Source organism: Microcaecilia unicolor, chromosome 7 (assembly GCF_901765095.1).
Source record: "Microcaecilia unicolor chromosome 7, aMicUni1.1, whole genome shotgun sequence".
NCBI lineage: Eukaryota > Metazoa > Chordata > Amphibia > Gymnophiona > Siphonopidae > Microcaecilia > Microcaecilia unicolor.
This window is the reverse complement of record NC_044037.1, coordinates 147,971,331-147,995,872: the sequence shown is the minus strand read 5'-3', so window position 1 is coordinate 147,995,872 and position 24,542 is coordinate 147,971,331. Positions and strand designations below refer to the sequence as shown.

At 46.1% G+C, this 24,542-nt stretch overlaps 1 protein-coding gene across 14 annotated transcripts in view; it reads right to left on the bottom strand.

Annotated features, from left to right (window-relative positions):
* The window catches only part of LRRFIP1 (LRR binding FLII interacting protein 1), a 997,950-nt gene that overhangs the window by 397,774 nt on the left and 575,634 nt on the right, over nucleotides 1–24,542 (bottom strand). For 11 of the 14 annotated variants that reach the window (XR_003942957.1, XR_003942958.1, XM_030210921.1 and 8 more), the window contains 2 exons: nucleotides 20,063–20,155; nucleotides 14,072–14,164 (listed from right to left, as the gene is read on the bottom strand). The exons of 2 other annotated variants lie outside the window; for them this stretch is intronic. Coding sequence is in view for 10 of the 12 variants with exons in the window: in XM_030210921.1 (XP_030066781.1) it covers nucleotides 14,072–14,164; nucleotides 20,063–20,155 (186 nt within the window). In the remaining 2 variants the exon portion in view is untranslated. The remainder of the gene's footprint in view (nucleotides 1–14,071; nucleotides 14,165–20,062; nucleotides 20,156–24,542) is intronic. One more of the 14 variants, XM_030210915.1, reaches the window with a different exon arrangement.

The following is a 24,542-nucleotide window of genomic DNA, read 5'->3' as shown; positions in this document are numbered from 1 at the left end:
AGAGACTTTAATATTCTTACATACAGTCTTCTTAATCACCAGCTTTTTATCACCTTGTCTTAAATTGTAGTGATAAATTAGGCACCAAAGTATGTTCAAAAGGGAGCATACTTTTTGAGCGTACTTCAGTGCCTAATTTATCAATACAATTAAAGACAAGGTGATAAAAGATGGTGTGTAAGAGGACACATAAAACACAGACAAACCCATACCAAATACAGAACAAGGGATCACAAATTAGAAATGCAAATATAAAGACAAAAATTGAACTGGGAACCCCAAGAAGTCAAACTAGGCAAGTACCACAACAAAAGAAAATAAAAACAGAAATGCATTTCCTCTTATACTGAACAAAATACAAAGACATTCATAATGCATGTTTCCCAAAGCAACACACTCCACCAAATAAATTCAAAATAAAACACTTTTTCTAACATTGCTGCCTGGGTACTTTATTTTTCCAAGCATGTTGGTCCCAGTTTCTTCTTTTCTGTTTTCCTGTCTGTCTTTAGCTCTCTTTCCAGTGGGCGCAGTCCATTTGTCCTTTCTCCACTACCTTCCTCTATTCCTCACTATATCCATCTCCGATATATTTCCTCTTTCTCTCACCTAAAATTTCACCTTCTTACCTTTCAGTCCTCCATTTACATTTCACTTATCAGTACCTATCAATGTTCCATCTCTTTCTACTACTACTACTACTACTATTTAGCATTTCTATAGCGCTACAAGGCGTACGCAGCGCTGCACAAACATAGAAGAAAGACAGTCCCTGCTCAAAGAGCTTACAATCTAATAGACAAAAAATAAAGTAAGCAAATCAAATCAATTAATGTGAACGGGAAGGAAGAGAGGAGGGTAGGTGGAGGCGAGTGGTTACAAGTGGACATTCGACTTATATAGATAGTTCAGAACACCGCTATTAAATTGATTACTGGGAAAAAGAAATATGATCAAGTCGCTCCCCTTCTGAAAGAAGCACATTGGCTCTCACTAACTTACCGCATAATTTACAAGATTCTGTTGCTAGTTTTTAAGATCTGTCTTTCAGGCGAGCCTCTCATTTGCTGGTCCCCTATTCGACCTCACAAACCCTACGTTCATCCTTCCTTCCAAAATAAGCTAGTAGTACCTTCATTTCGAGACATTAACTATGAGCACACCAGGAGGAGTATTTTTTGGCCCAGAGCATGGGAACAAACTGTAAAATCTCTCCTTTCCAAACTGCCCAGAAATCCCATCCCTTTCGCACTTCAAATCGGAATTAAAAACTTTTCTTTTTTTGGATGCATATCCTTGGTTCAATTTTGATTTGATTTGTACAGCAGGAGGGCCTGCACAGCCAGACAGGTCAAATGGACCCCCTCCCCTCTCAGAAGTGCATAAGTACATAAGTGTTGCCATACTGGGACAGACCAAATATCTATCAAGCCCAGTATCCTGTTTCCAACAGTGGTCAATCCAGGTCACAAGTACAAAGCAAGATCCCAAAACAATACAATACATTTTATGCTGCTTATCCAAGAAATAAGCAGTGGATTTTCCCAAATCCATTTTAATAATGGCTTATGGACTTTTCTTTTAGGAAGCTATCCAAACCTTTTTTAAACCCTGCTAACTGCTTTTACCACATTCTCTGGCAACAACTTCCAGAGTTTAATTACACACTGAGTGAAGAAATATTTTCTCCGATTCGTTTTAAATTTACTACTTTGTAGCTTCATTGCGTGCCCCCTAGTCTGTCCTAGTATTTTTGGAAAGAGTAAACAAGCGATTCACGTCTATCAATGTTCCATCTCTTTCTACTACTACTACTACTACTACTATTTAGCATTTCTATAGCGCTACAAGGCGTACGCAGCGCTGCACAAACGTAGAAGAAAGACAGTCCCTGCTCACCTCTCCTGTCTCACTCCTGCTCTGGCCTCCTATTCCCTTTTTCATCCACTCCGCATTACTACACTTCTACCCTCTACACTGTCATCACACCTCTCTCCCGGGTCGAGGTCGCCTCTGCTCTGTCCTGTACAACTCCGCGATTCAACTCCAACACTCCTGGCTTGGTGAGATTCTCTTAATAGCTCCAAAATATGGTCCATTTCCAAACATAAACAGTTTGCTGCAATTCTTCGAGTTCCTTTAAAACAGGTTTCCAAATAGAGAACTGCACGGCTTCCGTCCCCGCGGGAATCCCGCGGAACCCGCGGGATTCCCGCGGGGACGGAGGCAGTTCCTGCGGGGTTCCCGCGGGGATGGAAGCAGTTCTGCGGGGTTCCCGTGGGGACGGAGGCAGTTCCTGCGGGGGTTCCCGCGGGGATGGAACCAGTTCTGTGGGCTTCCCGTGGAAGTGTAAGCTGCACCTGCACCAGCCTCTCATCTACCGAATACCAATTTATTTGAGTGCTGTCTCCTCCTCTTCTTCCTTGCTTTACTAGCATAAATGTGGAAAGTCTTCCATTAAGGAGGTGGTAGAGTCACAAATGATGACGGAATTCAAAAAGGCGTGCTAACCTTAAATGGCTGCATGTGTGTGGATATGTCAAGTGACACTTAGATGGCGACTCTGGCTGTGATGAACTAGAGCTGATACCTGGCAGACTTGTATGGTCTGTGTCTCATACATGGCAATCTGGTGTAGGATGGGCTGGAAAGGGCTTAGACAGCAACTTCAGTGGCTGGAACATGAGGACAGTGCTGGACAGACTTTTATGATCTGTGTCCCACAAATGAGAACATGAATAGGCTGGAGTGGGCTTCGATGGCAACTCCAGCAGTTGGAACATAAGGTTGGGGCAAGATAGACTTCTGTGGTCTTTGTTCCAGAAACACGAAAGAAAGACCATAATCAAGTATATAATATCACACTCGTTGATTTAACGATGAATTGATCATGAGTGTGACTATTGGGCAGAGTGGATGGACCATTCAGGTCTATCTGCTGTCACTTACTATGTTACTATTAATCCTCTTTGCTCCAAGGCTGGTGCACAGACCTCAGCTCTGACACAGGCACGAGAATCAGATGTCACCTGACCTACTGGCGCATGCAGGTGGCGACCTCTCAGCACACACTGCCAGTGAATCAGAGACAAATCTTACAAGTGCGCACCAGAGTGTTCCAAGTTCCAACTTCCGTTCCTTCCTTGCCTACAGTGCTGTGGCTCAAATCCAGAGAGAGACTGAGGGAGCTGAATGGAACTTTCTTTTATGTACTATTAAATTCTTACGGGGATGGGTGGGGATGGGCTAAATTCTTGCGGGGACGGGTGGGGACGGGTTAAATTCTTGCGGGGACAGGTGGGGACGGGTTGGGATGGTTTAAATTTTTGCGGGGATGGGTGGGGATGGGTAAGATTCCAGTGGGGATGGGTGGGGATGGGTAAGATTCCAGCAGGGACGGGCGGGGATGGGTAAGATTTCTGTCCCCGTGCAACTCTCTATTTCCAAATGACAGCTATTCCCTTATAGCTCTGTACAGTCACTCTGGATCTGGAGCCAGGAGACACGGACTCCCTCTCTAAGTGCTGCCTGGGGCAGCACCCCACCAGTAACCAAACCCCCCTTCCCCACAGTCTCCTGTGCCTAACTTGCTTTTCAGTTTTAGAACTTGAAGTAACCCCCCCCCCCCCCACAGGCCCAAAGCTCATTGATTCCCACAGAATACAGCTGTTCTGGAGATTAAATTCTTTTAATACTGCAGTTCACTGTTTCAAGCTCAACCTCTTTTCCTTCACCTCTCACACATACAGAGGTTAAAGGGACCACCTCCCTCTACCAGTCTCTAACACCTGGATTCCACCCACTTGGGTCAGGTTTGAGCCGCACAGCACAAATACCAGCTTCAGGCACCGCTTCTGTAGTGAGCTTCACCCAGACTCCCCTGTTCAGACGTCAAGCGTTTCTGCTATCAAGCACTCCTCCACTTCCCACCCAGGCTAGAAAACAGGGCTGTAATAAACCCTTTTAGCCTTTTTCCCTGTACCTGGGCCAGTGCAGACATATCCATAGGTTCAATCCCAGCTGCTTCTACCCCTTGGGACAACTCCTCAACTCCTGCCTCTGGCTGCCAGTCCATCAGCTCTTCTCCTTCTATATCCCCCAGTTGTCCCAAATCCTCCTGATTAGCCACTCTGAACCAGTCCCCTCCCTCCTCACCAGGAGCCTGGGACCTGTAGTTTTTGCTCTCCTTCCTCATAGGATCTGGAGTTTTATCCAGAGGCTCTTGGGAATTGTAGTCTTCCTCCATCTCAGAGGAAATAAGCTGCTTGTTCCAGGGCTCTGTCCTCTCCTGTTTCTCCTCCTATCTCTCCCACCGCACCTTCAAAGTTCACTCTCATGGATCTTCCTCCACCTCCATCCCCTTATCTGTTGGTGTTCCCCAGGGATCTGTCCTTGGACCCCTTCTCTTCTCAATCTACACCTCTTCCCTGAGCTCCCTGATCTCATCTCATGGTTTCCAGTATCATCTCTATGCTGATGACACCCAACTGTATCTCTCCACACCAGACATCACCGCGGAGACCCAGGCAAAGGTATCGGCCTGCTTATCCAACATTGCTGCCTGGATGTCCAACCGCCACCTGAAACTGAACATGCCCAAGACCGAGCTTATCGTCTTTCCACCAAAACCCACTTCTCCTCTTCCTCCACTTTCTATCTCAGTTGATAACACCCTCATCCTCCCCGTCTCATCTGCCCGCAACCTCGGAGTCATCTTTGACTCCTCTCTCTCCTTCTCTGCGCGTATCCAGCAGATAGCCAAGACCTGTCGCTTCTTCCTCTTTAACATCAGCAAAATTCGCCCTTTCCTCTCTGAACACACCAACCGAACTCTCGTCCATGCTCTCATTACCTCTCGCCTGGACTACTGCAACTTACTCCTCACCGGCCTCCCACTTAGCCATCTATCCCCCCTTCAATCTGTTCAGAACTCTGCTGCACGTCTCATATTCCGCCAGAACCGATATACTCATATCACCCTTCTCCTCAGGTCACTTCACTGGCTTCCGATCAGATACCGCAATCAATTCAAGCTTCTCCTTCTTACCTACAAATGCACTCAGTCTGCTGCCCCTCACTATCTTTCTACCCTCATCTCCCCTTACGTTCCCGCCCGTAACCTCCGTTCACAGGATAAATCCCTCCTCTCAGTACCCTTCTCCACCACCGCCAACTCCAGGCTCCGCTCATTCTGCCTCGCCTCACCCTATGATTGGAACAACCTTCCTGAGCCCTTACGCCAAGCCCCCTCCCTGCCCGTCTTCAAGTCTTTGCTTAAAGCCCACCTCTTCAATGTTGCGCTCGGCACCGAACCCTTACCGTTCAGTGAATTCAGACTGCCCCAATTTGACTGCCCCTATCTGACCGACCGTTCACTTGTCTATTAGATTGTAAGCTCTTTGAGCAGGGACTGTCTCTCTTTGTTAAATTGTACAGCGCTGTGTAACCCTAGTAGCGCTCTAGAAATGTTAAGTAGTAGTAGTAGTAGTTGTATCTCTGAGAAGGGGTGGGCCCTCTACCCCGAGGAACCTGGGATTTGTAGTTTAAGTTTTCAGGGGAAAATCTTCCTTTCCCTGGCAACTTCCTCACCTATTATCCTGGAATCCTCACAGCACTTACTGTCCTCCTCTCACTCATCTCCTTGCAAAGTATCTCCCTTGTTTTCCCCCTTCTTACACCCTTGTGGTCCAGCATCTCCTTGTCCCCCCTCCTTTCCTCCACCACTGTGGGTCCAGCATTTCAAGTTTTATTTGCATTTCCTGCCCCATCTTACAGACAACAATCTAGGCAGCTTACAATCTAGTACAGTGGTTCCCAAACCATGTAGAACAACCTGAAGGAAGAAAACAGCCGAGGGCATTAAACTGTCTTTCCCTTTCTTTGCAATGTTTGTCTGCATTTCTATGAAACAGAATACTGCCTCTGCAATATACAGAAGAGAACTAAACCAGAGTTTAATCTGTCAGGACTAATGGAAAGAAAATTAACAGGTAAGAACTAATTTTTCCTTTCACAGTGTCCCGCAGATTAATTCAGAGACTTGCGGGATGTAGTAAAGCAGTCCTCAAGTAGGGCAAGATACTAAAGTCCCAGCAGACAAGCCTGAGTCCCCACAGGTTGCATCCCTGCAAGGCAAAACGTGCAGTCTGTAGTGCTTTGAAAACTTGTAAACCGAGGACCACGTAGCGGAAACCTTGCAAAAAGTAACCACTTGTGATTCCGCAATTAAACAGAAGCGATGGCCTCCTTCATCTATCTAGCAATGGTGGCCTTAGAGGCTTGATCTCCTTTTCGGTGCCCAGCAAATAAGACAAAAAGATGATTCAACCACCGGATATCATTGGTGACCTCCGAATACTTCATAAGAATACTCAGCTTGTCCAGACAGTGAAGAGAATGATAATTATCTGGATACTCCTCTCTGTGAAAGGCCGGGAGATAGATCGACTGAGTCAAGTGAAAACCCAACACCACTTTCGAGAGAAAGGACGGAGCTGTTTTGATGGAGACACCTGCCTCAGTAAAGTGGAGGAAAGGATAGCTGCATGATAGTGGCTGCAATTTCAAAATTCTTCTAGCTGAGGCAATCACCACAAGGAAAACTACCTTTAAAGTGAGATCCTTCAAGGAGAGATGATCCAACAGATCAAACAGCAGCCTCTGGAAAGCCTGAACAAGATTAAGGTTCCAGAATGGCACAATTGGATGCCTGGCAGGACGCAAATGGTTAACCCCCCATACCCCCCAAAGAAAATGGTATATCTGGATGCATCACAATGGAGATTTTCTGTACGTGACCCTCTAAAACAGGCCAGCACCATGACCTGGTCCTTCAGAGAACTCGAGGCCTGGCTCTTCTCTACACTGTCCTGCAAGGAGGACAGAATGTGTGCCACCTATGCTGATGATGCGTGAAAGACAGTTGTGCACACCGGGATTCAAATGTTCTCCAAACTCTCATGTAAGAAACTGAAGTGGAACGCTTTCTCACCTGGAGCAAAGTAGTAATAATGCACTCCAGATAGCCCTTCTTACTTAGTCTCACCCTTTCAAGAGCCATGCCTTAAGACCAAAGGGGAAGGGATCCTCCATGAAAATTAGTCCCTGTGCGAGAAGACCCCTCTGAGTTAAGACTTTTTTTTTAGATGCAGGAGATTTCAATATTCAACCTTCCTATGTACACTGCTTTGGTATCGACAATACTGAAAATGAGGCTGTTGCATAGTACTCTACATGGCAGAGCTCTAGTATTCTCTCTGTCTCCATTTGCTGGTAGATGGGCATAACCTGAAAGTCTCTGGATTGATCTGCAGGACGCTATGGAAACGCACATTTATTTATTTATTTTCAGATGTTCACCTGCAAATAATACATTTTTCGCTTATTTACAACCCAAATTTTTAGTGACTTCTGCGCAGTCTGTATTGAGGCACCAGTCCTCAATTTTACTTTGAACTTCTTTCTTTTATTTTGGCTGGAGAAAAGAACTTTTATCTTCCCTTCAAATTGCAAATACCTCTCCTCATGCCCAGTGACCGGTACTGGATCTATATTTACATCTAACCCTCCTCCTGGACAACAAAGAAGAAGCCTACAGCAACCTGCTTCAATTGGACCATCCAAGGATATCAGAACCAGAAACTATAAAGTTCATACCCACAATCCGTGAGATAAAGTTTTATTTTAACCACATAACTATTTCTAAAACTCTGAATCTGTTAGATTTCTTAAAACTAAAGTCAACCATCAGCCCCTGCATTAAGTTTCCAAAGAAATTCACACAGAAGTACTAAGTACAGCCATTTGTTTCTCTATTGCTGGAAGCCTTTGATATTTGACTCTCTTTCCTTGTGAAATAAGCTGGGTTTACAACTGAAAAAATCTCCAGAGACCTGCATCAATTGGAACAAAGGATACCAGGATCAGAAACTGCTAACTAAAACCACCACTACAAGCTTTGGTTATGGTTAATGATGCCTCTTTGTCTTACAAAGTCCTGAACCTCTCAGATAATCTCCTCTTCCCCTCTCCACTGCCTGCAGAAATTCCAAGCCTGCACTTACCATCTAAGCAATTGCATAAAGTTAAGCAAAACAGCTGCTCTAACTTGTGCTGAGGTAATTTGTGCTTTTTAACATATTTATAAATGACCTTGAGATGGGAGTAACTAGTGAGGTAATTAAATTCGCAGATGACACAAAGTTATCCAAGGTCGTCTCGTCGCGGGAGGAGTGTGAAAGATTACAAGAGGACCTCATGAGAGGGATTGGGCGTCCAAATGGCAGATGAAGTTCAACGTTGACAAGTGCAAAGTGATGCACGTGGGAAGGAGGAACCCAAATTACGGCTATGTCATGCAAAGTTCTGCTTTAGGAGTTACGGACCGAGAAAAGGATCTGGGAGTCATCGTGGATAGGACGTTGAAATCTTCTGCTCAATGTGCTGCGGCAGCTAAGAAGGTGAACAGAATGTTGAGTATTATTAGAAAAGGGATGGAAAACAAGTATGAGGATGTTATAATGCCGTTATATCGCTCCATGGTGCGACCGCACCTGGAGTATTGTGTCAAGTTCTGGTCGCCTCATCTCAAAAAAGATATAAAGGAATTGGAGAAGGTGCAGAGAAGGGCGACGAAAATGATAAAAGGGATGGGACGACTACCTTATGAGGAGAGGTTAAGAAGGCTACGACTCTTTAGCCTGGAGAAAAGGCGGCTGAGAGGTGATATGATAGAGGTGTACAAAATAATGAGTGGGGTAGAGCAGACAGATGTGAAGCGTTTGTTTACGCTTTCTAACTTTAATAGAACCAGGGGACACAAGATGAAATTAGAATGTGGTAGGTTTAAAACAAATTGGAGAAAGTTTTTCTTTACTCAGCGCGTGGTTAGACTCTGGAACTCATTGCCGGAGAAGGTAGTGACGGCAGCTGGCCTTGCTGAGTTTAAAGGGGGTCTGGATAGATTCCTGAATGAAAAGTCCATTGATCATTATTAAATTTTGGGGTTTTGCCAGGTTCTTGGGGCCTGGATTGGCCGCTGTTGGAGACGGAGTGCTGGGCTTGATGGACCTTTGGTCTTTTCCCAGCATGGCAGTGCCTATGTACTTATGTAATTGGGCACCAGTCTGAATTGCCCCCCACGGGGAACCGCACGAGGCAGCAGACAGCGCTCGGGGAGCCCGTGCAGGTCCGGCAAACGGCACTGCTATTGCCCTCTGAGCAGGGAGAGGCATCCGAACCTATCCCCACTGGGGGACAGTGGCTGCGTGCCCACCCGTCCACCCAGAGCGGAGAGAGACGATTGAGTCTCTCCCACGGGGGACCGCATGGGCTGTGGGGAAGCGGTCGTGTGCCTGGCTCTGCCTCCTTGCCGGCCCGCCGGTTCCTCAGATTGCAACAGGAAAGGGGAGAACTGTCCGGTGGAGCTGCCCCAGGAGCATGGGAGTTATGGAGGAGTGAGGACGCTGTTGGAGGGAACCGCCGAGACCTCAGTCAACAGCACCGAGACCAGAGCGCAGCAGTCACGACAAGAGGGGAAGGGGCAACGTTGTGGAGGCCCCGGAGACAGGCTCCAAGGGGCTCAGAGAAAAGCAGTAACGGCAGCCTGAGGCTGCTGCCCCCCCTCTGGTGTCTACCTCCAACATAGACACAGCTCTCAGGATTGCGGAGTCTCTGTGCCCTGGGCAACATGTCTGATCACCAGACCGTGAGTAAAGTTATTTCAAGATATTGAGACTTTACAACTGACAAGTCTTGAAAGGCCTGCCAGTAAAAACCAAAGTAAAAACTGAATAATTGCTAGTGAACTGAAGACACCTTCAACAGGATGGGCGTGCCTGAGAAGGAGCCTTTTGCACTACATTTGATCAACCGGAAAAGGCACGCTTGTGAGGAGAGCAGATTGGGGCAACACAGTCTTAATAGTAACCACAGGAAATATATACCATAATGAATACCCTCAAACGACTCCTAATAATCTACTCCTTAATACTGATCCACTTAACACTAACCATCCCACTTGCAGAAAATATCATCATACCCATGCTACACAATCATCATAGATTGATCAAATACACCCCACACCTCACCAAACTGATAACAACCTAAACAAAGGAAGAACACTTACATGTGAACAACCACAACAGAAGGGAAAGAGGGCCCAAATATACTTACCTCAACAAAGAAACGACAACTAACAAAAGTCCACTTAACACCAAATACAGAAGACCCATTCCAAACAATCCAAGTGGGCTACGTCAGCGCCAGATCCGCTGTAAATAAAACAGCAAAACTAAAAGACTGGATCATGTCAGAAAACATCGACCTACTCTTCCTCACTTAAACTTGGATCCATGACCAAAAGGACCCTATAATCCTAGACCTGTGCCCTCCAGGATACAAAATCACACACTGGACCAGAAAAGAAAAGAGAGGCGGAGGCATAGCACTAATTATCGGTCCCACTTTACCACCGAAACCACTGCCGAATCCATAAGACCTCAACTTGAAATTGCCTCAATCAGAATCCACAACAAAACCCTACACGATGATGTGAATTGTGTCTTGCTTTATAGACCTCCAGGTAATTGGAACCAAGGCCAGACCAACCTTCAATTACAAGACCCAAACTCTATCAATGCACGAGAATGTAAGGAATTTCTCAGTTTATGCGATCTCAAATGGCCACAAATGCAAGCAACCAATGTCAAAGGGCACACACCTGATCTCATCTGACACACATTCTCAACAGACCAGAACCTAACCATAAGAAATACGAAATGGACAGAGACACCCTGGACCGACCACTACAACCTAAACTTATCCCTACATTGGCGGAAGAAGGGTATACAACGAATACTAGAATACACATCCTACAGCACAAGAGGTCAAGTAGACACGAAAACATTCTGGCAACTAATATACAATAACGAATGGACAACACAAACAGACTCCATATACTACCTCATAGAATGGGAAAAAAAAAGATGCAAAAGCACACTAGATGAAATTGCGCCCTTACGAACAAGAACCCCACATAAGCATAACTCGACACCATGGTTAAACGATGAACTGAAAAAGTTAAAAACACAAACCAGGAAACTCGAAGATGAACATACCCTCAACACATGGAAACAAATACAAAGAAAATACAAATACACAATAAGACAGGCCAAAAGATCATACTATAAAACCAAAATAGGGACAGATTACAAAGACATGAAGAAATTATACCAACTCGTGAACAAACTCCTAGACACCAACTTGGTCACTACCACGAATACAGACATCCCATCTGCAGATAAACCTGCGAAGTACTTCAATGAAAAAATTGTAAAACTACGCAATATGCTACCTCAGAACAACACTGACATTGAAAACTTCCTTAATGAATTGGACCCAACCACTGGAGAATACCCGGCAGATCGGACCTGGTTAAACTTCGCCCTCCTTACTGTCGAAACAGTTACCCAGGCAATTAGTAGGTTTTCCAGCACTCACTGTAAACTAGATACCTGTCCCAGCTACCTAATGAAATCCGCCCCTGACCGCTTTTTAGCAGACCTCATATCCCACCTAAATTACATGCTTCAGCAAGGCCTCTTCCCCAAGGAAAATGGCAATATCCTACTCACCCCAATACCAAAAGATAACAAGAAAAAAACAAACGAAATCACTAACTACCGTCCAGTAGCATCTATCCTGTTGGTGGTCAAACTGATAGAAAGCATGGTAACCAAACAACTTACAGATTACATAAACAAATTCTCAATATTACATGAATCACAGTCAGGCTTTTGCCCCCTCCACAGCACGGAAACAGTATTACTCAATATTCTAGCCAAATTCAAGCAGGAAATAGCAACAGGTAAAAACATCCTTTTCCTCCGATTTGACATGTCTAGTGCATTCGACATGGTAAACCATAATATATTAATAAGATTACTAGATAAGTTCGGGATTGGTGGAAACATACTTAACTGGATCAAGGGCTTCCTAACCACAAGAACATATCAAGTAAAATCAAATTCAAACATATCATCACCGTGGAAAGCAGACTGTGGAGTACCGCAAGGATTGCCGCTATCACCGATCCTATTCAACTTAATGATCACCCCACTTGCCAAGTCCTTATCCAACCATGGCCTTAACCCTTTCATATATGCAGACGATGTCACTATATACATTCCTTACAAAACCAAACTGACAGAAATCACCAATGAAATGAAGCTCGACCTGAACATAATGGTTTCATGGGCAAATGCATTTCAACTAAAACTCAATAAAGAAAAAACTCATTGTCTCATCCTCTCATCCCAACACAGCGCGGACATCCCCACAAGTATCAACACCCCAGATCACACCCTTCCTATCTCAGACAGCTTGAAAATACTCAGCGTTACACTGGACCGCAACTTAACATTAGAGAGCCAAGTGCCATCCACAACAAAGAAAATGTTCCACTCAATGTGGAAACTCAAACGTGTGAAGCAATTCTTCCCGAGGGAAACATTTCACAACCTGATACAATCAATGGTACTAAGCCACTTAGATTACTGCAATGGAATTTATGCGGGATGTAAAGAACAAACCTTAAAGAAACTCCAGACCGCTCAAAACATGGCAGCTAGGCTTATATTTGGTAAAACGCGATTTGAAAGCGCAAAACCCCTCCGCGAAAAACTACACTGGCTCCCAATCAAAGAACGCATCGCTTCAAAATCTGCACCCTGGTTCATAAAATCATCTACGGAGAAGCTCCGAGTTACATGACAGACTTGATCGACTTACCAATTAGAAATACATCCGAATCAACAAGATCTTATCTAAATCTGCACTACCCAAGCTGCAAAGGACTTAAATACAAAACAACTTACGCATTTAGTTTTTCCTACATAAGCACACAACTGTGGAAAGCATTACCAAAAGCCTTGAAAACGACGTACGACCGCCTAAACTTCCAGAAATCACTAAAAACCAACCTATATAAAAAGGCATACCCTATCGATCTAACTTATTTTATTTATTTGTTGCATTTGTATCCCACATTTTCCAACCTATTTGCAAGCTCAATGTGGCTTACATTATTCCGTAATGGCGATCGCCATTTCCGGGATGAGAAATACAAAGTGGTATTGCATTAAAGTTCATAAGTGACAGATTAAATAAGGAGTCAAGTCTAGAGAATTCATTTCCGGAATGAGAAATAAAGTGGTATTGCGTTAAAGTTCATTAGTGACAAAGTAAATGAAGCAGTCAGGTATAGAGAGTTCAGTTTTGTCCAGTTCTGGTGTAGTAACTCTGAGAATTTTTAGGCTATCTGAAACAGGAAGGGTGCAGTCTGGGGTGTTTATAGCGGTGGGTTTGTTCATGTTATATTGTGATGAGAGGATGAGACATTTGTGTTTTTTCTGCGTTAAGTTTTAATTGAAATGCACCCGCCCATGAATTCATGATTTGGAGGCTGTGTTTGATTTCATTTGTGATTTCTGTTAGATTATGTTTGAACGGGATGTAAATCGTGACATCGTCTGCGTAGATTTAAGGATTAAGGCCATGGTTGGATAATGATTTGGCTAGAGGTGTCATCATTAGGTTGAAAAGGGTCGGTGAAAGTGGTGATCCTTGGGATACTCCGCATTCTGGTTTCCATGGTGAGGATGTATTCGAATTTGATATCACTTGGGATGTTCTTGTGGTTAGGAAGCCTTTGATCCAGCTAAGAACGCTTCTTCCGATCCCGAAGTATTCTAGTATTAAATGCCTAATCTCTGCAACACAACCAAACTAAAGCACGTAACGGACATAACACAACTCTTCCGTTCTCCGATTCCCTAATGTGGCTGTATTTGTTCACACCGGAGCCTGCATCTCCGGTACTATGTAAGCCACATTGAGCCTACAAATAGGTGGGAAAATGTGGGATACAAATGTAACAAATAAATACATTTGCATAATCATAGATCAGTTTGTTAACAGGAGCTTCAATAGAGCATTATGTGATAAAAAGATGGAAAGGGTCTATCAGAGTCTCTTTAACCACAAAATGTAACTGCTGCGTTTGACATCATACCTTTAGTTGTTCCTTCAGTGTGGCTGCCTCACTTCTAAGGTCATCTCGCTCACTTCTGATACAATCAAAGAATTCTTTCTGCCTTTCTAATGCCTGAATTTACAGAACCCAGAGAAGGGGAAGCAAGAGAACAAAAAGAGAGAAGAAGGAAGAAGTAAAGCACACACATGAAACAAATAAAATAGTAATAAGAGAAATAGGTGCTGAATAATTAGAAAATAATATAAGTGATAGTTGCATATGTAGTCAACCCCAACAAACATACAAAAAAATTGTTAAAATACCTTCCCTAGCTCCCTCACTTTGAGTTAGCTTTCCTTGTGATGTATATATGTACTAGTATAAAAGGCCCGTTTCGGTAGGCAATGAAACGGGCGCTAGCAAGGTAATCCCCCCCCCCCCCCGCAGCGTCCTTCCTTTCTCCCCTGTCCCCCCTGCAGCCACCCATCTGGCCTCAGGGCCCCCTCCCCACCAACCCTCCTCTGCCCCTGCAGCCACGCGTGTGCAGCGGCCCTCCTCTCTCCCCTGCTCCCCCTGCAGCCACCCATGTCCAGTGACTCTCCTCTCCCCCTGCCCCCCCTGCAGCCACCCATGTCCAGCAACCATTCTCTCCCCCTGCAGCTACCCATGTCCAGGAACCCTCCTCTCCCCTGCCCCCCTGCAGCCACCCATGTCCAACGACCCTCCTCTCCTTTCCCCTTACCCCCCCTGTAGCCACCCATGTCCAGCGACCCACCTCTCTCCCCTGCCCTCCCTGCAGCCACCCATGTCCAGCGACCCTACTCTCCCCCTGCCCCCCCCTGCAGCGTCCCTTCTGTCTCCCCTGCCCTCCCCTGCAGCCACCCATCTGGTCTCAGGACCCCCTCCCCACCTCCCTCTTCACTACCCCCCCCCCGCAGCCATCCATGTCCAGCGACCCTCCTCTCCCCCTCCAGCCACCCATGTCCAGTGAACCTCCCCTCCCCCTCGGCGCATCACCCAAACCCCTACCCCCCCTCCCTCGGGCACATCAACCCCCTCGCCACCCGCAGCCGCCAATACTAACGCTGTCCGGCCGCTGCTGTGTCTCCTGTTGAGCAGCAGCGGCCGGTACAAAAAGAAAAAAGCTCCAAAAAGATTTTAAACCTGAAACACGGCTCCGTAGACAGCCATCTGGCATTGGCTGTCATCTCTGCAGCAGCTCCTCCTCTCCCCTCTGACGTCGCTGCGCCCCTCCGGGGTCTTCCTGCAGGGGCAGTGACATGGAGGGGAGAGGAGGAGCGGCTGCAGTGATTTTTTTTTTCTTTTTCACATTTGTACCCCACACTTTCCCACTCATGGCAGGCTCAATGCGGCTTACATGGGGCAATGGAGGGTTAAGTGACTTGCCCAGAGTCACAAGGAGCTGCCTGTGCCGGTAATCAAACTCAGTTCCTCAGTTCCCCAGGACCAAAGTCCACCACCCTAACCACTAGGCCACTCCTCCACTCTGATGACAGCCAATGCCAGATGGCTGTCTACGGAGCCGCGTTTCAGGTTAAAAATCTTTTTTTGGCTTTTTTCTTTTTGTACCGGCCGCTGCTGCTCCACAGGACAAGCAGCAGCGGCTGGACAGCGTTAGTATTGGCGGCTGCGGGTGGCGAGGGAGTTGATGTGCCCGGGGGGGGGGGGGGGGGGTAGGGGCTTTGGTGATGCGCCGGGGGGAGGGTCTTGGGTGATGCGTTGAGGGGGGGTAGGGGCTTGAGTGCTGTGCTGGGGCGGAGGGGCTTGGGTGTTGCGCCGAGGGGGGGCACTGAGAGCTGACTGGTAGGCAGGGAGAGTGTTTCCCTACTCCTCCCCCTGCCTGGCTCGCGGTTTTGTAGGGCAGAGGCTTTGGTGTTGCACCGAGGGGGGGGGGGGGCACTGACAGCTGTCTCCTAGGCAGGGGGAGGAGTAGGGAAACACGCAGAGCGTGTTTCGCTACTCCTCCCCTTGCCTTGGAATCAGCTGTCAGTAACATCACTGACGTCAGTGCATTCTAAACTGCCTAGCAGACCACCTTCGAGGGAGCCACGGTCCCAGGCACATTAGAACGTTGGAGGTGAGAATTATTATATAGGATGTGTATCCTCATCAGTCCTGCTATTTTCAAAGTTATCCTGCTTCTTTCTTGTTGCTGCCCAATACATCTGCAATATTCCTAAATTTCTCTTTCCATGCTCACTGTTTAGTGTTTCACACACTCCTACAACAGACTTCTCACTATCCTACTTTTTGCAAATTGACTGCTTATCTCTAGGGTGCTTTTACCTATGAACAAAAAGGGCAGCTGCCTGGGCCCAGCTTAACAGGGGGCTCATAAGTAAAAGCAACCCTTAGCACAGGGCCTACTGCTGCTGGCCATATGTGCTCCATATAAGATGCTTGGGAAAGCTAAGCCTCCCCAACAGCGACCTTCCCTCCCAACTCCAAGTCAAACTGACAGGTAGATTTACCCTGCCTACCAGTTTGATTTAAGAGTTGGGGTAAAGGGCATTATACACCCTCCCTCCAGTCTGGCAGCTTCTATACCCCTCTCCCCCCATCAGTTCTGCAGCTTCTCAAGAAAAAAAAAGGGCATAATGGCCACTGTCTAGTCTGCGCTGCTGATGGCTCTGCCAGTTCTACCCCTCAAAAACAGGAAGCCCACATCAGAAAGGGCAGGAACGGCAGAAATGTGTCGGCATTGCTGTGTAGCAGTCGCTAGCACATGTCTGAGTAAAAAACCGTATCAACACATCTGTGCATGTGCTAGAATGCTATTCTGTATAAAATGTTTGCTATGCTGGTATTTATGCACAGATGTGTGCCAATACAATTTTTTTTCTGCATAGTCCTGTACATAGAATTGTCACTTCCCATGTTCTGTCTATTTTATTACTCATGCTCTTCATGGATGCCACAAAACAGTTGGCATTTAATCCTCACAGATGCTACTGCAAAAGAATGAGCTAACCCTCTATGCCTCCTGGAATAGCTCTTCCTGGAATAAAGCTACCTCTCAACCAGTGGCGTAGCCAGACTGCCAATTTTGGGTGGGCCTGAACCCAAAGTGCGTGGGCACAAAATTTTCTCTGTACCCCCCCTCCCCAAGCAAAATTTAGTCACACTCAGATGCATTTGTCACACAGGGTAAAGTGCTGCTTTTCAGTGCATCCGATTTCAGACAATTTACTAATCCTTTTCAGTGAGCTTTCAGAGGCCAAAACCTCCTGCCTCAGGTCAGTATAATGCTGTTACGGTATCCTCTCCTGACCTAAGGAAGGAAGTATTGGTCTCTGAAACTTTATTAACACCATATTACTTTATCCTAAATTAAAAATAAAATTATTTTCTTTACCTTTGTTGTATGGCCATTTACTTTGTCTCATTGTGTCTCTAGATTCTGCTTTCTTTCGTTTAACTCTTCTGCCAGGGTTTCCTGGCCATTTGTCATTTTTCTCTCCTTTTTCTTTGCTTTCTTCAATATTTTTCTGCCTCTCTCTGTGTCCAGATTTAATTCATTCTTACTATCCATTCTTTAATTTCCTTCATCTACTTATGGCTTTTTATCTTTTTCTCACCCTTGTTCTCCCCATGCCCCTTCCTCTTATTCTCCAATCTTTCACTACTCCCCCTTTCCATGCAGTAGCTCTCCTCTTTCTCTCCCCATCCTTCCAGTGTCTCCCCTCTCTCTCCCCATCCTCCAATAGTCTCCCCTCTTTCTTTCTGCATTCTTCCATCCAGTGTCACCTCTTTCTCCCTACCATTCCATCCAGCGTCTTCCCTCTTTCTCTCCCCATCCTTCTACCCATCTACCCTCTCTCCTGATCCTTCCATCTAATGTCTCTCTCCCTCCTTCTAACCAGTGTCTATCTCTCTACCCTTTTCTGTTCAGTGTCCCTTCTCTCTCCACATCCTTCCAGTCTCTCCCCTTTCTCTCTGCATCCTTCCATCCAGTGTCTCCCATCCGTTTTCCCTGTTTCTCTGCCATCCTTCCATCTGTTTTCCCTCTTTCTCTGCCATCCTTCCATCTTCTTCCATCTCTGTACCTCTATCTTCCTCCATGTTTAGTATCTCCTTTTCTCTGTGTCCCTATATTACTCTGTCCATCTTCTCCCCTCTCTTTGTCCCCAGTGCCAATATATTTCTACCCTCTCTGACCCTACCCCATCCAGCTTCTCTCCTTCTCACTCCCTCCTCTTTCCAGCATCTGGTTTGGTTGCTTGATTTCCTGCCTCCCTCCCTCAAGCTGTTGGTTTAATATTCCCTTTTCCTTCATCTCCTTGGTCTGGTATCTCTGTTTCCCTTCCCTCCCTCCTTGTGCTGTACCAGCAGTTCTCTCCCTTCCCTCCAGTTCTCCTCCCATGTCCAGCAGCTCTCTCCCTTCCATTCAGTCCCCTCCTCCCCTTCCTTCAGCAGCTCTCTCCCTTCCATCGTCCCCTCCTCCTCTTCCTCCCATGTCCAGGAGCTCTCCCCCTTTCCACCAGTCCCTTCTTCCTCTTCCTAGCTTGTCCAGCAGCTCTCCAGCCCCTTCCTCCTCTCCCTCCCATGTCCAGCAGCTCTCTCCCTTCCATTCAGTCCCCTCCTCCCCTTCCTTCAGCAGCTCTCTCCCTTCCATCGTCCCCTCCTTCTCTTCCTCCCATGTCCAGCAGCTCTCTCCCTTCCCTCCAGTCCCTTCCTCCTCTTCCTCCCTTGTCCAGCAGCTCTCCAACCCCTTCCTCCTCTCCCTACCATGTCTAGCAGCTCTCTCCCTTCCCTCCCTCTTCCAGAAGCTCTCCAGCCCCTTCCTCCCACCTCCAGCAGCTCTCTTCCTTCCCAGTTCCCTCTAATCCCCTTCCTCCTACAAGTCTGACTGTCTCTGGCAAAAGTATCCCTTCCCCCCAACCAACAAACCAGCACTTGCCCTCCAGGCCCACCCATCCAATCCTTCATCGCTGTCGCTGCCTTTTCTCCCGCGGCTTCCGGAGGCAGCGATTCAGCGTTACCTGTAGTGCCTGCCCTGAAATTATGCTTCTTTTCTCCCCAGGCTTCGCCCCGCTTGTTTCTTCGCTCGTCGGCAGCGCTACGCTGCGCTGCTATTCAAACAGGCAGCTCCGCTCCTCTCTGCCGCGTCCTTCCGGCCCTACTAAACAGGAAGTGCATCAGAGGGCCGGAAGGACGCGGCAGAGAGGAGCGGAGCTGCCTGTTTGAATAGCAGCGCAGCGTAGCGCTGCCGACGAGCGAAGAAACAAGCGGGGCGAAGCCTGGGGAGAAAAGAAGCATAATTTCAGGGCAGGCACTACAGGTAACGCTGATCGCTGCCTCCCGGAAGCCGCGGGAGAAAAGGCAGCGACAGCGATGAAGGATTTGGATGGGTGGGCCTGGAGGGCAAGTGGGTGGGCCTGGGCCCGTCCAGGCCCACCCGTGGCTACGCCCCTGCTCTCAACCCAAGGTCACAGATTCAAGGCTGTCTCAGACATGGTATTCAAGCCCCTAAGTCTTCTGTGAATTTCTCTACATCAGGGCAGAAAAGTTAATGGGCTCGTTATCACTGATTTTAATATGCTGTGTACTGGTATTTAATGCAAGGTTTTATGCACTATTAGCTTCTCTGTAAGACCCTTTACTGCATCATGTGTGCAGAATGTTGTGTGGAGGACTTTGGTCCTGGGGAACTGAGGAACTGAGTTCAATTCCCACTTCAGGCACAGGCAGCTCCTTGTGACTCTGGGCAAGTCACTTAACCCTCCATTGCCCCAAGTACAAATAAGTACCTGTATACAATATGTAAGCCGCATTGAGCCTGCCATGAGTGGGAAAGCGCGGGGTACAAATGTAACAAAAATAAAATTAATATTAATTGCATCCTTTCTGTACCATCCTCTGAGTTCTTCATAGTGCTTACTCAGTTCAAACCTAATACTTCAAGATACACTTCTAAATACAAAACTTAATTTCATTACCTATCTTTGAGTCTCAATTAACAACTGATAAACAAGAAAATGATATCTAAAAGGCAAGGACAAATCATACCCCTATCTTTTTGTCTTTCCATTCTATTGTTTCCTGAAGGTCTGAGATCTCCCTGACACAGATTTCTTTTTCCTGCTGCAGCTGTTGCATTTCCTGAAGGACATCAATAAAGAAGACAGAAAAAGAGAAAAGATTATCCAGAAGAGAAGATCTAGACAGCAATGAAAAGAAAACAAAGAATTATAAAATAAAAAGTATGATACAATAGAAAATAAAATATTTTTCTACATGAGAACTTTTTCAATTTGTTACAAAGCAGGAATGACTGGTAATGATCGCCTGATAAACTCCATAGAAAACAGCGAGTAGAGTTAAATGGTCAGTATTCTCAATGGAAAAAGGTAGATAGTGGGGTTCCATAGGGGTTGACCGCTGCTTTTAAACATATTTATAAAGACCTAGAGATGGGAGTAACTAGTGAGGTAATTAAATTTGCTGACAACACAAATTTATTCAAAGTCGTTAAATCGCGGGAGGACTGTGAAAAAATTACAAGAGGACCTTACGAGACTGGGCGTGTAAATGGCAGATGATGCAAGGAACAAATCATAAAGAAACTCCAAACTGCTCAAAACACTGCAGCCAGACTTATTTTTGGAAAAACAAGATACGAAAGCGCCAAATCCCTATACGAAAAACTACACTGGCTCCCGATCATAGAACGTATTGCCTTCAAAATCTGCACTCTAGTTCATAAAATCATCTACGGCAAGGTCCCGGGATACATGATAGACCTCATCGACCTACCAGCCACACCACAAGATTAACACGTACATACTTGTTCCTCCATCACCCAAGCTGCAAAAGACTCAAATATAAATCAGCCTATGCATCCAGCTTCTTCTTCATAAGCACGCAATTATGGAATGCACTACCAAACACCATGAAAACAACGCATGATCTACTAAAATTTCTGAAATCAATTAATACCCCTGTATAAGACGTTGGTGAGGCCCCACCTGGAGTATTGTGTTCAATTTTGGAGGCCGTATCTTGTGAAGGATGTTAAAAAAAATGGAAGCGGTGCAAAGAAAAGCTACGAAAATGGTATGGGATTTGCGTTGCAAGACGTATGAGGAGAGACTTGTTGACCTGAACATGTATACCCTGGAGGAAAGGAGAAACAGGGGTGATATGATACAGACGTTCAAATATTTGAAAGGTATTAATCCGCAAACAAACCTTTTCCGGAGATGGGAAGGTGGTAGAATTAGAGGACATGAAATGAGATTGAAGGGGGGCAGACTCAAGAAAAATGTCAGGAAGTATTTTTTCACGGAGAGAGTGGTGGATGCTTGGAATGCCCTCCGGTGGGAGGTGGAGAGGAAAACGGTAACGGAATTCAAACATGTGTGGGATAAACATAAAGGAATCCTGCTCAGAAGGAAGGGATCCCCAGAAGCTTAGCCGGTGGTGGGAGGCAGGGCTGGTGGTTGGGAGGCGGGGATAGTGCTGGGCAGACTTATACGGTCTGTGCCAGAGCCGGTGGTGGGAGGTGGGACGGGTGGTTGGGGGGCGGGGATAGTGCTGGGCAGACTTATACGGTCTGTGCCCTGAAAAAGACAGGTACAAATCAAGGTAAGGTATACACAAATAATGGCACATGTGAGTTTTTCTTGTTGGGCAGACTGGATGGACCGTGCAGGTCTTTTTCTGCCGTCATCTACTATGTTACTATGTTACAACCAAGATTTAACTTATAGCAGTGTAATTCCTACTACTGGGATCCTTAGTAGAACACAAGAATACCCATACTGAGTCAGGCCAATGTTCCATCAAGCTCAGTATCCTGCTTCCAACAGTGGTCAATCCAGGTCACAAGTACCTGGCAGAAACCCAATTAGTAGTAACATTCATGCTACCAATCTCGGGGCAAGCAGTGGCTTCCCCCATGCCCATCTCAAGAATAGACTATGGTATTTTCAGGGCTTTTTTTGTGGGGTACTTGGGGGTACTGAGTACCGGCACCTTTTCCATTGTCTGCTAAAATTGACCCAAGGACCCCAAGTTTTAATGAAAGAGCTCATGCTCTACACACCAATTCTGCCTTGTCGTAGGTTCTGTGACTGGTTGCAGGGAGCCTGGCTATTGTTGGATGGATCCCTCAGTGATCACCCCACCCTTGAAGGGTAGCCTAGCATTTGAGTACCGGCACCTTTTTTGCTAGAAAAGACGCACTGGGTATTTTCCACCAGGAACTTGTCCAAAACTCTTTTAAACCTAGAAACACTGACCGCTGTTACCAGATCCTCTGGCAGCGAGTTCCAGAACTTAACTATTCTTTGAGTGAAAAAATATTTCCTCCTATTTGTATTAAAAGTATTTTCATGTAATTTCATTGAGTGTCCCCTTGTACTTGTACTTTCTGAAATAGTGAAAAATCGATTCACTTTTATCTGTTCTACACCACTCAGGATTATATAGACCTCAATCATATCCCCCCTCAGTTATCTCTTTTCCAAGTTGAACATTCTTAACCTCTTTAGCCTCTCCTCATATGGGAGGAGTTCCATCCCCTTTATCATTTTGGTCGCTCTTCTTTGAACCTTTTCTAATTCCCCTATATTTTTTTGAGATACGGTGACCAGAACTGCACACCATATTCATGGTGAGGTCGCACCATGGGACCATACAGAGGCATTATTATATTCTCGAACTTACTCTGCACCTCTTTCTTAATAATTCCTAGCATCATGTTTTCTTTTTGGCTGCTGTCGCACACTGGGCAGAAAATTTCAGTGTACTGTCTACAATGACACCTAGATCTTTTTCTTCAGTGCTGGCACCTAAGGTGGACCCTAACATCTGATAACTATTCTTCCCAATATGCATCACTTTGCATTTGTCCAAATTAAATTGCATCTGCCATTTGGATGCTCAGACTTCCAGTTTCCTAAGGTCTTCCTGTAATTTTTCACAATCTATGTGTTTTGACAAATTTGAATAGTTTTGTCTCATCTGTAAATTTAATCACCTCACTCGTCGTTACGATTTCCAGATAATTCATAAATATGTTAAATAGCACCAGTCCCAGAACAGATCCCTGTGGCACTCCACTATTCACCCTCCTCCATTGAGAAAAATGGCTATTTAACCCCACCCTCTGTTTTATATCCAATAACCAATTCCTAATCCACAGAAGTACATTGCCTCCTATCCCATTACGTTTTAATTTTCTCTAGGATTCTTGAGGGACTTTGTCAAAGCTTATGAAAATCTAGATACAGTACATCAACTGGCTCACTTTTAGCCACATATTTACTTATGACTTCAAGACAGTGAAGCAAATTGGTGAGGCAAGACTTCCTTTGGCTGAATCCATGCTATGTTCCATTAAACCATGTTTGTTTACATGTTCTATAATTTTATTCTTTATACAGTAGAAGTCCAAAATCCAGTTGCCACAAATCCAGACCCCTAAAAACTGCGCTACCCAGACCGTCCGAGAATCCAGAGTACAAGTGCTGCACACCTTCTCCATCCCTCCCCCCATGGTCTGGCATCTTTCCCTCTGCTCTTGACCATGCATGTGGCTCTCCATCATTCTACCAGTGTACAACACCTTTTCAGAAGTCTTCCATGTTGCAGCACCAGTGGCAGCCTTATTCACAGGATGCCTCCGGCCAGCGCTAGGCCTTTCCCTCTGACCCATCCCTCCCTTCCGAAAACAGGAAGTTGCATCAGAAGGAGCGGGATGGGTCAGAGGGAAAGGCCCAAGGGAGCGAGAGCCACAGGCAGGGTTGGGAGGGAAGGGAGAGATGCTGGACCATGCAGGGAGGAGGGAGGCATAGCCACAGGAAGGCCTTGGGGACCTGGACCCCCTCCTTTGGGCTCAGGCACCTGGCTCCCCATTATATATTTTTTTGAGATACGGTGACCAGAACTGCACACCATATTCAAGGCGAGGTCGCACCATAGGACCATACAGAGGCATTATTATAGGACTTATTCTGCATCTCTTTCCTAATAATTCTTAGCATCCTGTTTGCTTTTTTGGCTGCTGCCGCACACTGGGCAGAAAATTTCAGTGTACTGTCTACAATGACACCTAGATCTTTTCTTGAGTGCTGACACCTAAGGTGGACCCTAACATCAGGCAACTATTCTTCCCAATATGCATCACTTTGTATTTGTCCACATTAAATTGCACCTGTCTTTTGGATGCCCAAACTTCCAGTTTCCTAGGGTCTGACACTGGATGGGGAGGAGAGATGCTGGAAGGGGAAGAGAAACACAGAGAGACACTGGATGGGGAAGAGAGCCACTGGAGAGAGAAGAAAGAGGCTACTGTTTCATTAACAAGCAGTACAGCAGATGTAACAGAAGTCACGGAAATGAGCAAATAAATAGTTTATGGCTATTTTTTTTTGGGGGGGGGGGGGGGGGAGAGCCCTTGCATGTGGGAAAGAGGAACCTGAATTATAGATACGTAATGCATGGATCTGTGTTAGGAGTCACCTACCAGGAAAAGGATCTAGGA